This window comes from Stegostoma tigrinum, chromosome 41 (assembly GCF_030684315.1).
Source record: "Stegostoma tigrinum isolate sSteTig4 chromosome 41, sSteTig4.hap1, whole genome shotgun sequence".
Lineage (NCBI taxonomy): Eukaryota > Metazoa > Chordata > Chondrichthyes > Orectolobiformes > Stegostomatidae > Stegostoma > Stegostoma tigrinum.
The window spans coordinates 692,271-709,064 of record NC_081394.1 but is presented as its reverse complement, the minus strand read 5'-3'; the positions used below and the strand labels follow the sequence as shown (position 1 = coordinate 709,064).

Sequence of the window (16,794 nt, the reverse complement as noted above, 5' to 3'; positions counted from 1 at the left end):
GCCGGCCTTCGCTGGATCCAATCCCATTGGGCCACTCACCCACCATAACCTCAAATCACTGAGAAGCTTTACTCTCCAGCTGGTACAGCTCCCTCTCCCCTGTCCCCCCATCAAAAACTCCAAGGACAGGGACAGCACATGGTTAGATACAGAGTAAAGCTCCCACTACACTGTCCCCCCATCAAACACACCCAGGACAGAGACAGCAAGGGGTTAGATACAGAGTAAAGCTTCCACTACACTGTCCCCCCATCAACCACTCCCAGGACAGGGACAGCACGGGGTTAGATACAGAGTAAAGCTCCCACTACACTGTCCCCCCATCAACCACTCCCTGGCAGGGACAGCACAGGGTTAGATACAGAGTAAAGCTCCCTCTACACTGTCCCCTCTATCAAACACTCCCAGGGACAGAGAAAGCACGGGGTTAGATACAGAGTAAGGCTCTCTCTACACTGTCCCCCATCAAACACTCCCAGGACAGGGACAGCACGGGGTTAGATACAGAGTAAAGCTCCCACTACACTGTCCCCCCATCAACCACTCCCTGGCAGGGACAGCACAGGGTTAGATACAGAGTAAAGCTCCCTCTACACTGTCCCCTCTATCAAACACTCCCAGGGACAGAGAAAGCACGGGGTTAGATACAGAGTAAGGCTCTCTCTACACTGTCCCCCATCAAACACTCCCAGGACAGGGACAGCACGGGGTTAGATACAGAGTAAGGCTCTCTTGACAGTGTTCAAAAGGGAATATCGAGAAGGCATCAGGGACAAATGGACTGAACTGGTTGAGGGCAGTGATTGCAAACACAAGGCTGTAAGTAGTAATGGACAGTGTTTAAAGAGCCGATCTGTGACTCACAGTAAATGTGATGGTCTTTTGAGCTGCACAGTCTCCAAAAGGGTAACTCAATCATGGTTGACAAGGGAAGTTTGAGATTTTGTAAGATTAACAGAAATGCCTTATGAAGTTGCCTGAAATAGTAGCACTTCTGTAGATTTTGGAAGATTTGTGGAGTACAACAAAGGTAGACCTCAAAGCTGAAAGGGGGTAGGAAGGACAGAATACAAATATCATTGAGCAATAACAGATAAAAATGGACTGTAAAAGCTTCTGGAGGTATGTAAAAGTGAATCACTTAGCTAAATGTTTCGCCATTGCAGGAAGGGCAGGCGATTTTCGAATGGGGAATTTTATACAAACTGCATGGTGGGTCAGTGGTTAACTCTGCTACCTCATCATGTCAGGGACATTGGTTCGATCCCACCCTCAGGTGGCCATGTGGAGTTTACATGTTCTCCCCATGCCTGCTTGGGGGTTTCCTCCCACAGTCCAAATACGAGCAGGTTAGGGTGGATTGGCCGTGCTAAATTACCCATAGTGCCCAGGAATGTGCGGGTTAGGGTGGGTTGGCCGTGGGAAATGCAGCGTTACAGCGATGGCAGAGTCGGGCGGGGTGCTCTTTGGAGGGTTGGCAGCACAGATTCGAAGTAGGCTGAAACAGAGGGTAGGCATACATAGGTACATAAATGGACATGACTTGGAAGTGGTGCCCCTCAGGGACCCTTGCTATTTCTGATTAATGTAAATGATGTGGAGATGGGTGTTGAGGGGCAATCTCTCTAAACTTGCCGATGGTACTACATCAGGGAGAATTGCGAATTGTGTGAAGGCCGCTGAGCAACTACATAAGAACATAAGGACCAGGAGCAGGAGTAGGCCATTCAGCCCCTCAACCCTGCTGTGCCATTCAGTAAAATCATAGCTGATCTTTGTCATGGACTCAGCTCCACTTACCTTCCCGCTCAGCCTTAATCCCTTTCCTGTTCAAAATCTAACTATTTTGCTTTGAAAACATTCAATGAGGAAGCCCCAGCTGCTTCACTGGGCAGGGAATTCCACAGATTCACAGCCCTTTGGGTGAAGATGTTCCTCCTCAATTCAGTCCTAAACCTGCTCCCCCCTTATCTTGAGGCCGTGCCCCCTCGTTCTAGTTTCACCAGCCCCAGTGGAAACATCCTCCCTGCTTCTATCTTATCTACTGCCTTCATAATTTCATGCATTTCCATAAGGTCACCCCTCATTCCTCTAAATTCCAATGAGCACAGTCCCAGTCTACTCCATCTCTCAGAGGGACACTGGCAAGTTGGCCACATGGATAGACACCTGAGAGCTGAGCTGTAGTGCAGGGGAATGTGAGGTAATGCATTTTGAAGAAACATAGACTCGTTGGTACAACTCTGAGAGGAGTACGGAGCAGTAGGATCTCAGGGGTGCATGCACAGAATTCCCTGAAGGTGAGGCGGGGAAGTTGAGACAGTTGTTAGGAAGGTTTATAGGATCCTTGGGTTTATAAATAGAGGAATTGAGTATAAAAGCCGGGAAGTGATCTCTACAACTCATTGGTCAGACCATATGTGGAATATTATGTTCAGTTCTGGGCACCTTATTTTAGCAAGGATGTTAAAGCCCTGAAGAAAGTGCAAAGGAGATTTACTAGAATGACACGAGGAACGAGGGATTTTAGACACAAGGAAGGATTGGTCTTATTCTCCACGGAGCAGGGAAGATTAAGACCTCACTGAGGTGTTCAACATTATGAACAATTTTGACAGGTAGAAGAACTGAGTTTCCATTATTTGGTATGTCAGTAGTTGTGGGAGTCACAATTTCAATATTGTCAACAAGGGAGCAATGAGTGAGATGAGGAGAAACTTCTTGACTCAGAGAGATGTTCAGATTTGGAATGCCCTACCTGGGAGATTGGTGGAGGTGGATGCTATAACAGTTTTCAGTAGCGAGCTGGATACATATATGAAAGTGATGAAATTAGAGGGCTACAGAGATAGGGCTGGACGATGGGACTCGCTGGGTAGCTCTTTCAGGGGCTAGTACAGACATGGTGGGTCAAATGGTCTCCTTCTGACCTCTGAAATTCTACGATGCTACTTGGATACAAATGGGCAGAGCCAACAATGGATTTACAAACGGGAAATTGTGTTTGATGAACTGGTTGGGGTCGAGGATGTCTCTAACAATTTGGGTAACGGTGAGCCAATAGTGTAGTTGGATTTTCAGAAGGCTGTTGATGAAGTGGCCCACAGTAGGTTGAGTAGAAAGATTAGAATGTGCAGGATATGAGGGAATGGACCGTCACAGATTAATGATCAGCTAACAGAGAGAAAACAGAGAGGAGGAAAAAATGGGCCATTCTCGCATTGACTGACTGTCACTAATGGGACAAGGAATAAAAACATAGAGAACAGGAACAGACCCTTCGGCCCACCAAGCTGTGCCGTACTAAAATTTTTCCCTTCCATACTAAAACGGTGTTCCCTTACAGAGTCCATATCCCTCTATTCCCTTCCTGTTCATGTATTCCCGCAGGTGTTTCCTAAATGCTGTTATTGAGTCCGCTTCCATCACCTCCTCCAGCAGCGAGTCCCAGGCACTCACCATCCTTTGTGTGAAAAACCTGCCTCGCACATCTCTTTTAAACTTCACCCCCTCACACCTTGAGCCTGTGTCCCCCAGTAACTGACTCCCCCCAACTCTGGGGGATAAAGCCTCATACTTCCCACTCTGTCCGTGCCATTCACAATCTCATAAATTTCTATCTGGTCGCCCCCTCAACCTCCAGCCTTCCAGTGAAAACAAACCCAGTCTATCCAACCTTCCTTCTGAGCTAAAATCCCCCCCATACCAGGCACCATCCTGGTAAACTGTTTCTGTACCCTCTCCAGAACATCCACATCCTCCTGGTAGTGTGGCAGCCAGAACTGTACACAATATTCTAAGTGTGTTCTAATTAAAGCTCTATAAAGCTGCAGCATAACTTGCCCATCCTCATACTCAATGCCCTTCCATTGAAGCCAAGTGTACCATTGGCCTCAGGATAACACGGTGTGGATCTGGATGGACACACCAGGCCAGGCAGCATCAGAGGAGCAGGAAAGCTGACATTTCGGGCCCAGACCCTTCTTCAGAAATCATACCATTGGTCTTTTTTACTGCCTTCTCTACCTGCGCTGCCACCTTCGGTGATCTGTGGACCTGCACACCCAGATCCCTCTGCATATCAGTACTCCTCAGGGGCTCTCCCTTCCACTGTATAATTTCCATCTGTACTTGACCTTCCAAAATGCATGTTGAGTCCCACAAAGATCAGCGTTCGGACCTAGCCATCAAAACAGTTATTAATGATTTGGAGATTTTTAAAATTTCATTCATTCATGGGATGTGGGTGTTGCTGCCTGGGCCCAACATTTCTTGCCTCATCCCTAGTTGCCCCTTGAGAAAGTGGGGGTTAGCTTCCTACTTGACCCGCTGCAGTCCATGCGCTGTGGGTTGACCCACAATGCCCCTTAGGGAGGGAATTCCTGGATTCTGACCCAGTGAAACTGAAGGAACAGGGATATATTTCCCAAGTCAGGATGGCGAGGGACTCAGAGGGGAGCTCGGTGTTCCCATGTATCTGCTCGCCCTTGTCCTTCCCGATGGAAGTGGTCGTGGGTTTGGAAGGTGCTGCCTGAGGAACCTTAGTTCTGGAGGTTCTGCAGAGTATCTTGTAGATGGTACACACTGCTGCGACTGAGCGTTGGTGGGGGGAGGGGATGGGATGTTTGTGGATGTGGGGCCGATCGAGCGGGGGCTGAATATAATACTTCCAAATTTGTGGATGATCAAAGTGAAACAGGACCGTGTGTTTGTGAGAAAGATGTAAAAATGGTTCAGGAGGATTTGGACAGGCATAATGAACGGGTTCGAACACAGTAGATAGAATATAACGTGGAAAAATATGAGGTTATCCATAGGGAATGGCCAGGAAAAATGTGAGGTATTGCATTTTGGCAAAACAAACAAAGGTCAGGTTTATACGATGAGTGGTTGGGCCTTGGGTCGTGTTGTACAACAGAGGGACCAAGGGGGTCAGGTACATATTTAAGAAGGTCAACACCAAATAACAAACAAGGGTCAGATTCACACAATGAAAGGCAGAGCCTTGGGTATGTCGCAGAAAAGAGGGACTGAGGGGGTCAGGTACATAATCCTTAGAAGTTTGTGTCACACACAGACAGGGGGTTAAGAAGGCGTTTAGCACGCTTGCCTTCATCGCTCAGACCTTCGAGTGTAGGAGCTGGGGACGTCACGTTGAGGTTGTACAGGACGTGGGTGAGGCCACTTCTGGAGCACGGGGTCCAGCTCTGATCGCCCTGTTACAGGAAGGACATTATTAAACTGGAGAGGGTTCGGGAGAGATTTACCAGGATGTTGCTGGGAATGGAGGGACTGAGTTAAAACAAAAAGCTGGACTTTTTTCCCCCTGGAATATGAGGTTGAGGGGAGACCTAATTGAGGTTTATAAAGTCATGAGGGGCATGGATAAGGTGAATGGCAAAACTAGGAAGCTGTGTATTAAGGTGAGAGGAGAAAGTTTTAAAAAGGGAATGAGGGTCAACTCTTTTTCCGCAGAGGGTGGTTTGTGTGTGGAATGAACTTCCTGAGGAAGTGGTGGATGTGGACATTTGGATAAAGTAGGTGAATGGGAAAGGTTTGAAGGGATATGGGCCAAATATTACAGATGGCATGTTGTAGCTGTACAGGACATTGGTGAGGGCCATTTTTGGAATACTGGGTGCAGTTCTGGTCTCCCTGCTACAGGAAGGATGTTTCTAGTTCTTCCACATCAGAGTGAGCATGTTTCCAATTCACTGAATGGCCCTGGCTGTTCCCATAATGCCTGTCTTTGAAATGTTCGTACTCACAAACAGGATCCCATTCCCGGGTGTAATCTTAAAGATGTCACATTCGAGCATTCCCTGTGCCCAACAATTTTACATTGTGCTGTGCACACGGACACCAGAACACAAGCTGTTTGGATCCTGGAGATAACGAGGTGTGGGGCTGGATGAACACATCAGGCCAAGCAGCATCAGAGGATCAGGAAAGCTGACATTTCGGGGAAGGGTCTAGGCCCGAAACATCAGCTTTCTAGCTCCTAAGATGCTGCTTGGCCTGCTGTGTTCATCCAGCCCCACACCTTGTTATCTCGGATTCTCCAGCATCTGCAGTTCTTATTATTTCTGGATCCTGGAGAACCTTGATTCAAACCATTCTGACTCTCAGAAAGAGGCCAACTTCAGCATCTTTGATGTGAAGACACAGGATTCTGAAGAAGAGCCATTCTGGACTTGAAATGTTCACCCTGCTTCTCTCCCCTAGATGTAGCAGACCTGCCCAGTTTCTCCAGCAGATAACACAGCAGGCCAAGCAGCATCAGAGGAGAAGGAAAGCTGACGGTTTGGGTCTGGACCCTTCTTCAGAAGTTTCTCCAGCACTTTTGTTCCCAACTTCCAGCCTCTGGGGTGTTTCACTTTAACACTGGAATGGCCTATTGTGGTCGACAGATTGCCCAGGGATGGAGTCTTTCAGACAATGGTGACAGCTTTGATAAATGTCAGGGTGCAAGTGTCACACAGTCTCAAATACCTTATTTCAGCCCAGACTTATTCACACAAACATAAAGGCTGAGAGAAGTAAAGTACCACATTGACACATTCTGCGATGTGGGAGCTACAGCATGGTAATAATTTGTTTGACACGAGATAATTCAGATGAGAAAGTGGCTTCTTCAGGTTTTAATACGTATAAGAGAGACATCGTGCATTGCGTCAGTGACAGGAATAAGGAAATATTAACTCGAGACCTAAAGTGATCCTTCAGAACTGAAATCAAACCAGCCAGAGCCATTGAGAGGGGAGTGAGGGGGAGAGTGTGATTAGAATGGGTGGGGTAATAAAGGGAACAGGGAGTGAGGGGCAGAGTGGGATTAGACTGGGTGGGATATTACAGGGAGCGGGGAGTGAAGGGGAGAGTGGGATTAGACTGGGTGGGGTATTAAAGGGAGCAGGGAGTGAGGGGGGAGAGTGGGATTAGACTGGGTGGGGTATTAAAGGGAGCGGGGAGTGAGGGGCAGAGTGGGATTAGACTGGGTGGGATATTACAGGGAGCGGGGAGTGAGGGGGAGAGTGGGATTAGACTGGGTGGGATATTACAGGGAGCGGGGAGTGAGGGGGAGAGTGGGATTAGACTGGGTGGGGTATAAAAGGGAACAGGGAGTGAGGGGGGAGAGTGGGATCAGACGGGGTGGGATATTAAAGGGGGCGGGGGGTGAGGGAGGAGAGTGGGATTAGACTGGGTGGGATATTAAAGGGAGCAGGGAGTGAGGGGAGAGAGTGGGTTTAGACTGGGTGGGGTATTAAAGGGTGTGAGAGTGAGGGGGAGAGGGGGATTAGACTGGGTGGGGTATTAAAGGTGTGAGAGTGAGGAGGGAGAGTGGGATAAAACTGGGTGGGATATTAAAGGGAGCAGGGAGTGAGGGGGAGAGTGGGATTAGACTGGGTGGGATATTAAAGGGAGTGGGGAGTGAGGGGGAGAGCGGGATTAGACTGTGTGGGGTATTAAAGGGAGCGGGGAGTGAGGGGGAGAGTGGGATTAGACTGGGTGGGATATGAAAGAGAGCGGGGAGTGAGGGGGAGAGTGGGATTAGACTGGGTGGGATATTAAAGGGAGCGGGGAGTGAAGGGGAGAGTGGGATTAGACTGGGTGGGATATTAAAGGGAGCAGGGAGTGAGGGGGAGAGTGGGATTAGACTGGGTGGGGTATTAAAGGGAGCGGGGAGTGAGGGGGAGAGTGGGATTAGACTGGGTGGGATATTAAAGGGAGCGGGGAGTGAGGGGGGAGAGTGGGATTAGACTGGGTGGGATATTAAACGGAGCGGGGAGTGAGGTGGGAGAGTGGGATTAGACTGGGTGGGGTATTACAGGGAGCGGGGAGTGAGGGGGCAGAGTGGGAATAGACTGGGTGGGGTATTAAAGAGAGCATGGAGTGAGGCGGAGAGTGGGATTAGACTGGGTGGGATATTAAAGGGAGTGTGGAGTGAAGGGGAGAGCGGGATTAGACTGGGTGGGATATTAAAGGGAGTGGGGTGTGAAGGGGAGAGTGGGATTAGACTGGGTGGGATATTAAAGGGAGCACGGAGTGAGGGGGAGAGTGGGATTAGACTGGGTGGGATATTAAAGGGAGTGGGTGGTGAAGTGGAGAGCGGGATTAGACCTGGTGGGACATTAAAGGGAGCGGGGATTGAGGGGGAGTGTGAGATTAGACTGGGTGGGGTATTAGAAGGCAGCGGGGAGTGAGGGGGAGAGTGGGATTAGACTGGGTGGGGTATTAGAAGGGAGCGGGGAGTGAGGGGGAGAGTGGGATTAGACTGGGTGGGGTATTAAAGGGAGCGGGGAGAGCGGGATTAGGTGGGTGGGATAGTAAAGGGAGCACGGAGTGAGGGGGAGAGTGGGATTAGACTGGGTGGGATATTAAAGGGAGTGGGTAGTGAAGGGGAGAGCGGGATTAGACTGGGTGGGATATTAAAGGGAGCGGGGATTGAGGGGGAGTGTGAGATTAGACTGGGTGGGGTATTCGAAGGCAGCGGGGAGTGAGGGGGAGAGTGGGATTAGACTGGGTGGGGTATTAGAAGGGAGCGGGGAGTGAGGGGGAGAGTGGGATTAGACTGGGTGGGATATTAAAGGGAGCGGGGAGTGAGGGGGAGAGTGGGATTAGACTGGGTGGGATATTACAGGGAGCGGGGAGTGAGGGGGAGAGTGGGATTAGACTGAGTGGGGTATTAAAGGGAGCGGGAGGTGAGGGGGAGAGTGGGATTAGACTGGGTGGGATATTAAAGGGAGCGGGGAGTGAGGGGGAGAGTGGGATTAGACTGAGTGGGGTATTAAAGGGAGCGGGAGGTGAGGGGGAGAGTGGGATTAGACTGGGTAGGATATGAAAGGGAGCAGGGAGTGAGGGGGAGAGTCGGATTAGACTGGGTGGGTTATTAAAGGGAGCGGGGGTGAGCGGGAGAGTGGGATTAAACTGGGTGGGATATTAAAGGGAGCAGGGAGTGAGGGGGAGAGTGAGATTAGACTGGGTGGGGTATTAAAGGGAGCAGGGAGTGAGGGGGAGAGTGGGATTAGACTGGGTGGGATATTAAAGGGAGCGGGGAGTGAGGGGGGAGAGTGGGATTAGACTGGGTGGGGTATTAAAGGGAGCGGGGAGAGCGGGATTAGACTGGGTGGGATAGTAAAGGGAGCGGGGAGTGAAGGGGAGAGTGGGATTAGACTGGGTGGGGTATTAAAGGGAGCAGGGAGTGAGGGGGAGAGTGGGATTAGACTGGGAGGGATATTAAAGGGAGCGGGGAGTGAAGGGGGAGAGTGGGATTAGACTGGGAGGAATATTAAAGGGGGCGGGGAGTGATGGGGGAGAGTGAGATTAGACTGGGAGGGATATTAAAGGGTGTGGGGAGTGAGGGGGAGAGTGGGATTAGACTGAGTGGGGTATTAAAGGGAGCGGGGGGTGAGGGGGAGAGTGGGATTAGACTGGGTGGGGTATTAAAGGGAGCGGGGGGTGAGTGGGAGAGTGGGATTAGACTGGGAGGGATATTAAAGGGAGCGGGGAGTGAGGGGGAGAGTGGGATTAGACTGGGAGGGATATTAATGGGAACGGGATGTGAGTGGGGAGAGTGGGATTAGACTGGGAGGGATTTTAATGGGAACGGGGTGTGAGGGGGGAGAGTGGGATTAGACTGGGAGGGATTTTAATGGGAACGGGGTGTGAGGGGGGAGAGTGGGATTAGACTGGGAGGGATTTTAATGGGAACGGGGTGTGAGGGGGGAGAGTGGGATTCGACTGGGAGGGATTTTAATGGGAACGGGGTGTGAGGGGGGAGAGTGGGATTAGACTGGGAGGGATTTTAATGGGAACGGGGTGTGAGGGGGGAGAGTGGGATTAGACTGGGTGGGATTTTAATGGGAACGGGGTGTGAGGGGGGAGAGTGGGATTAGACTGGGAGGGATATTAAAGGGAGTGGGAGAGGTTGGTGGATGGAGGTCTGTTGGGGGCACCATTCTGACATTCTTACTGAGCCTCCAGCAGTAGACCCTGAAAATTGATGCCCCCCCTGTTCAGTCCAGAGCACACCCTGTTGCAACATGACCCCCAGATGCTGAGAGGGTGGGTGACAGACATGGACACAGCTTGTCCGTGTGGGGGCGGGGGGTGGTGGTGTCTTCAGGACAATGTGGATATAACTGAGAGGCTGCACGCTGAGCCGGAGATGCACTGCCACATTGCCCAGTAGTGAGTAGGTGAACTGGTAAACCCCAGAGACTTGGGGTGGGGCAGTTGGGGGACACATGCGAAGATCCCAGTAGAAGGGTTGTACCCAGAGCCTATGTTAACCATAACCAGGTCGTATACGACACATTTCTGCGACGCTGGGTCTCTCCCCATCTGAAACCCTGGTGTGGGATACGATTCCCAGCACATTGACACAGTGGGGGGACAGGCCCTTCAGCCCACCAATTCCACACCCACCCTCACAGCATCCCACGTAGACCCATTCCCCAGACCCACCTAATCCACACATCCCTGGGCACTATGGGTAATTTAGCATGGTCAATCCACCCTAACCCGCACATCCCTGGGCACTATGGGTAATTTAGCACGGCCAACCCACCCTAACCTGCACGTCCCTGGGCATTATGGGTAATTTAGCACGGCCAATCCACCCTAACCCCCACATCCCTGGGCACTACGGGACAATTTCCCACAGCCAATCCACCCTAACCCGCATATCGTTTGACTGTGGGAGGAAGCCGGAGCACCCAGAGGAAACCCAGAGACACGGGGAGAATGTGCAAACTCTACTCAGACGGTTACCCGAGGGTGGGATTGAACCCGGGTCCCCGGTGCCATGAGGCAGCAGCACCAACTGCTGAGCCACCGTGCCGCCCATTTCTTCATAAAAGCCGACTGCACCTGGCATCCCCCCATCCAAATACTAACCCAGCCTGCGTCTGTTTAGCTCCTGAGATCCATCAAGGTCAGGCACTTTCAGACAGGAATTGAGGTCAGTGATGGAGAGAGTGTAGGAGGGAGGGATGGAGGAGGTGCGGGTGACATTTACAACAAAAACCTGCGTCAACCCAGCACCTGATTGAACACGTGCAGTTTCCACAGCCACTGAGTCAGAGCCTCACCCCCACGAGAGGCGACAGACTGCTAGGGGACTGAGAGAGAGAGAGCAGGACAGACACAGAGGCTCAGGTACGGGGTTCCAGATTTCAGGACCAACCCTACCCCCAGGCCAGGCCAGGACAGGTGGCTAAAGGCTTTGGAGAAGGTGCAGACAAGGTTCACTGTGGTGTCATCTGGATAACAGTGCATTAGCTCTAGGGGGAGGTTGGACAAACATGGATTGTTTCTAACCTGAAAGGATGAGGGGTCACCTGACAGAAATACACAAATCATGAGGGACATGGACAGGGTGGGTAGTCAAAGTCTGTTTCTCCCCAGGGTGGAAATGTCAAATACTAGTGGCCACAGGTTTAAAGTGAGAGGGGAGAATGCGAAAGGATATGAGGGACACATTTACACAGAAGGTAGTAGGTGCCAGGAATGCACTGCCAGGAGATGTAGTAGTTGCAGGGGCTGGTGTTCCCATGGACCTGCTGCCCCTTGTCCTTCCCGATGGAAGTGGCCGTGGGTTTGGAAGGTGCTGCCTGAGGGGCCTTGGTGAGGTTCTGCAGAGCATCTTGTAGATGGTACACACTGCTGCGGCTGAGCGTCGGTGGGGGAGGGGGTGGGATGTTTGTGGATGTGGGGCCGATCGAGCGGGGGCTGCTCTGTCCTGGATGGTGTCGAGCTTCGCGAGTGTTGTTGGAGCTGTCCCCATCCAGGGGCAAGTGGGGAGTATTCCATCCCCCTCCTGACTTGTGCCTCGTCAATGGTGGGACAGGCTTTGGCGGGGAGTAAGGATGGGAGTTACTCGCTGCAGGATTCCCAGCCTCTGACCTGCTCTTGTAGCTGCTGTGTTTATGTGGTGGGTCCAGTTGAGTTTCTGGTCAATGGTAACCCCCAGGATGTTGATAGTGGGGGAGTCAGTGATGGGAACACCATTGAATGTCAAGGGGCAGTGGCGAGATTCTCTCTTATTGGTGATGGTCATAGCCTGGCACTGGTGAAACTCAACGTCAGTGAGTCGTCCTGACTATGGTCTTCGGTTACTGACCATCCATGATCCCCTTATCCAACTCCTATTGGCTCAGGAAGCTTGGGCAAGCCTTTTTAGGCCCCTCAAAGACCTGGTGATGATCAACTGCAGGAGCCTTCACAAGCTCCTCCATCTCCATTGAACAACAAGATCTAGGAATAGCAGAAGGCCATTCAGCCCATCAAGTCTGCTGTGCCATTCAATGGCTGATCTGATCATTCTGGCTCTTTCCCCTTGGTTCTCCCCATCCTGATTAAAAATCTGTCTACCTCAGCCCTGAATATACTGAATGACAGAGCCGTGGCAGCCCCTCTGTGGTAAAGAATTCCACGGATTCACTCCCCTCGGAGAGAATGACTTCTTCCTCATCTCTGTCTTCATTGGGTGACCCCTCATTCTGAGATGATGCCCCTTTGGTCCAAGACTCTCCCACACAAGGGGAAACCTCCCCACATCTCCCCTGACCAATTGCCCCCTTACAATTGTGCCGTGCTTTCTAAACACGGGAACGCGGCCCAATAATAGGACACGCTTCCGAATCAAATTGCCAATCCCGGCCAGGTGCTTTTCTCTGGAAATAAGGACCTGGCACTCGAATGGTGAGGCCACAATAAGAATGGCAGGAGAATGACAGGAGGATGATACAGGCTCTTCAAGGAGCTCCATGGACAAGTAGGTAAAGCACACAGCCGGATAACTGGGAGACCGTGCCTCACAACTCCAAGAAACAGAGAAAGGTTAGTTTGAGACAAAAATGACAGAGGAGAGTGCAGGAACTGCAGATGCTGGAGAATCTGATATAACAAGGTGTGAAGCTGGATGAGCACAGCAGGCCAAGCAGCATCTCAGGAGCAGGAAAGCTGATGTTTCTTCAGAAAGGTCTGAAACGTCAACCTTCCTGCTCCTCTGATGCTGCTTGGCCTGCTGTGTTCATCCAGCTCCACACCTTGACAGAGGAGACAGAGGAGAGTGTTATACAGCAGAGGGTTGGTGGAACACACCTACGTTTCTGGAGAATCGCCAGCTGCATTTCTAAAGCCATTATCCTATCGCTCAGACCATTGACTTGCTCCAATTAACATACAGCAACCTGTAGCTCATGAAATGTTATCTGAAATAAAGAGAAATCACTGACCCTCAGCACTGACCCTCCGACAGTGCCCGTTCCCTCAGCACTGACCATCTGACAGCGCAGCGCACCCTTAGCACTAATCATCCAACAGTGTGGCACTCCCTTAGCACTGACCCTCTGACAGTGCCCGCTCCCTCAGCACTGACCCTCCAACAGTGCAGCGCTCCCTCATCACTGACCCTCCGACTGTGCCCGCTCCCTCAGCACTGACCCTCCGACAGTGCCCGCTCCCTCAGCACTGACCCTCCGACAGTGCCCGATCCCTCAGCACTGACCCTCCGACAGTGCGGCGCTGAGTCAGAATCACGGATATTCATTTGAACAGACTTGTTACCTTTCTTACACCTTCCATAGCTGTTGCAAGTTGTTGAGATCTGGCCGTGACGGGGGCTGTCTCTCTCTCTCTCTCTGTCTGTCTGGTTCTGTCTCTCTGGGTGCTGTGAAGTGAGTGTTTCATCAGAAAGCAGGAAATACGAACCTGCACAAAACCCACGTCTGAAGTGAAGCCACGGAACATCTGCAACTGACAGAGCAAAGAGAGAATGTTGACAGAGTAGTGAGGCCACTTGGCCCATCATTTGTGTGCCAGCTCTTTGCTGGAGCAATGCACAGAATCCCACTGCCACTCCACACCTCCCCATATTTCAATTGAAACCTGCAATACTACGGACAGCAAATTCTCCAACTCCCTCTTCACAGCCTGGAGTGACCCTGAACCACACCACCCGCCCACACTCTCAGGCAGTACATTCCAGACCCACACCCCTCGAGTGACTCTGCCCCCCCTTACACTCCCAGTCCCAGTCTCTCCAAAGCCCTTCATCCCTGGGGCCATTCTCTCTAAAGGCTTCACATCCTTCCCAAACAGCAGGGCCCAGAAGTGGGCACAACCTTCCAGGATGATTAAAAGCATAGGGAAGGGAATCTCTGTGAAGTCTGTGGGTCACGGCCAGTATGGAAAGGTGCTTAATGTGTCTGGGCTCAGTGTAGGCCTCCTGCACTCCACCTGGGTCTCTCATGAACCTCTTCCGGGGGAAGCGGGGGGTGATAAAGTTGTCAGAGAATTGGTGCTGATTTTGAATTTAGTGGCTTATAGCCGGGCTGTTTGGTTTCAGAGGGGTCCCTGCTGATGGAGACTCACCAAACCTTTAGTAACTATGACACCGATTGTCTATTTCTCAGAAGCTCAGCTCATCGGAAGCCGTTGTCACAGGAAACTGGTAAACACGAGTTGATCAGGTCAGGATATCTTATCGTTGAGTAAATGGCTGATAAGGAAATGATTTATTATTGAAATGTTATTTAGACGACGACGAGAGTTACTATTTGAAGGGGTGACAATGAGCATTGATAGAAGGTACAGAGATAGGGAGGGGTGTAGGAACTGGAGGAGGTTAGAAATAGGGAGAGCCTGTAGGGCTGGAGGGGGTTACAGACATTGGGAGGGTGTAGGGGCTGGAGGAGGTTAGAGCAATAGGGAACAGGTGTAGGTGATGGAGGAGGCCACAGAGATGGTGGAGGTGTAGGGGCGGGAGGAAGTGAAGGATAGTGAAGGGTGTAGGGGCTGGAGCAGTGACAGCGATAGGGAGGAATGTAGGAGCTGGAGGGGGTTACAGAGATAGGGAGGGGGTGTAGGGGCTGGAGGGAGTTACAGAGATAGGGAGGAATGTAGGAGCTGGAGGGGGTTACAGAGATAGGGAGGGGGTGTAGGAGCTGGAGGGGGGTTACAGAGATAGGGAGGGGGTGTAGGGGCTGGAGGGGGTTACAGAGATAGGGAGGAATGTAGGAGCTGGAGGGGGTTACAGAGATAGGGAGGGGGTGTAGGGAATGGAGGGGGTTACAGAGATAGGGAGGGGGTGTAGGGGCTGGAGGGGGTTACAGAGATAGGGAGGGGGTGCAGGGGTTGGAGGAGGTTACAGAGATAGGGAGGGGGTGTAGGGGTTGGAAGAGGTTACAGAGATAGGGAGGGGGTGTAGGAGCTGGAGGGGGGTTACAGAGATAGGGAGGGGGTGTAGGGGCTGGAGGGGGTTACAGAGATAGGGAGGAATGTAGGAGCTGGAGGGGGTTACAGAGATAGGGAGGGGGTGTAGGGAATGGAGGGGGTTACAGAGATAGGGAGGGGGTGTAGGGGCTGGAGGGGGTTACAGAGATAGGGAGGGGGTGTAGGGAATGGAGGGGGTTACAGAGATAGGGAGGGGGTGTAGGGGCTGGAGGGGGTTACAGAGATAGGGAGGGGGTGTAGAGGCTGGAGGAGGTTACAGAGATAGGGAGGGGGTGTAGGGGTTGGAAGAGGTTACAGAGATAGGGAGGGGGTGTAGGGGTTGGAAGAGGTTACAGAGATAGGGAGGGGGTGTAGGGGCTGGAGGGGGTTACAGAGATAGGGAGGGGGTGTAGGGGTTGGAAGAGGTTACAGAGATAGGGAGGAATGTAGGAGCTGGAAGGGGTTACAGAGATAGGGAGGGGGTGTAGGGAATGGAGGGGGTTACAGAGATAGGGAGGGGGTGTAGGGGCTGGAGGGGGTTACAGAGATAGGGAGGGGGTGCAGGGGTTGGAGGAGGTTACAGAGATAGGGAGGGGGTGTAGGGGTTGGAAGAGGTTACAGAGATAGGGAGGGGGTGTAGGAGCTGGAGGGGGGTTACAGAGATAGGGAGGGGGTGTAGGGGCTGGAGGGGGTTACAGAGATAGGGAGGAATGTAGGAGCTGGAGGGGGTTACAGAGATAGGGAGGGGGTGTAGGGAATGGAGGGGGTTACAGAGATAGGGAGGGGGTGTAGGGGCTGGAGGGGGTTACAGAGATAGGGAGGGGGTGTAGGGAATGGAGGGGGTTACAGAGATAGGGAGGGGGTGTAGGGGCTGGAGGGGGTTACAGAGATAGGGAGGGGGTGTAGAGGCTGGAGGAGGTTACAGAGATAGGGAGGGGGTGTAGGGGTTGGAAGAGGTTACAGAGATAGGGAGGGGGTGTAGGGGTTGGAAGAGGTTACAGAGATAGGGAGGGGGTGTAGGGGCTGGAGGGGGTTACAGAGATAGGGAGGGGGTGTAGGGGTTGGAAGAGGTTACAGAGATAGGGAGGAATGTAGGAGCTGGAAGGGGTTACAGAGATAGGGAGGGGGTGTAGGGAATGGAGGGGGTTACAGAGATAGGGAGGGGGTGTAGGGGCTGGAGGGGGTTACAGAGATAGGGAGGGGGTGCAGGGGTTGGAGGAGGTTACAGAGATAGGGAGGGGGTGTAAGGGCTGGAGGGGGTTACAGAGACAGGGAGGGGGTGTAGGGGCTGGAGGGGGTTACAGAGATAGGGAGGGGGTGTAGGGGCTGGAGGGGGGTTACAGAGATAGGGAGGAATGTAGGAGCTGGAGGGGGTTACAGAGATAGGGAGGGGGTGTAGGGAATGGAGGGGGTTACAGAGATAGGGAGGGGGTGTAGGGGCTGGAGGGGGTTACAGAGATAGGGAGGGGGTGTAGGGAATGGAGGGGGTTACAGAGATAGGGAGGGGGTGTAGGGGCTGGAGGGGGTTACAGAGATAGGGAGGGGGTGTAGAGGCTGGAGGAGGTTACAGAGATAGGG

The 16,794-nt window shown here is 52.2% G+C and overlaps 1 protein-coding gene across 1 annotated transcript in view; it reads right to left on the bottom strand.

Annotated features, from left to right (window-relative positions):
• Positions 1 to 13,662, bottom strand: part of LOC132206672 (collagen alpha-2(VIII) chain-like) — a 32,232-nt gene extending 18,570 nt beyond the window's left edge. The window contains exon 1 of the mRNA XM_059641269.1: positions 13,570 to 13,662. Within this exon, the coding sequence (XP_059497252.1) occupies positions 13,570 to 13,587 (18 nt within the window). The 5' untranslated portion in view covers positions 13,588 to 13,662. The remainder of the gene's footprint in view (positions 1 to 13,569) is intronic.
• Between the last annotated feature and the right edge of the window lie 3,132 nt (positions 13,663 to 16,794).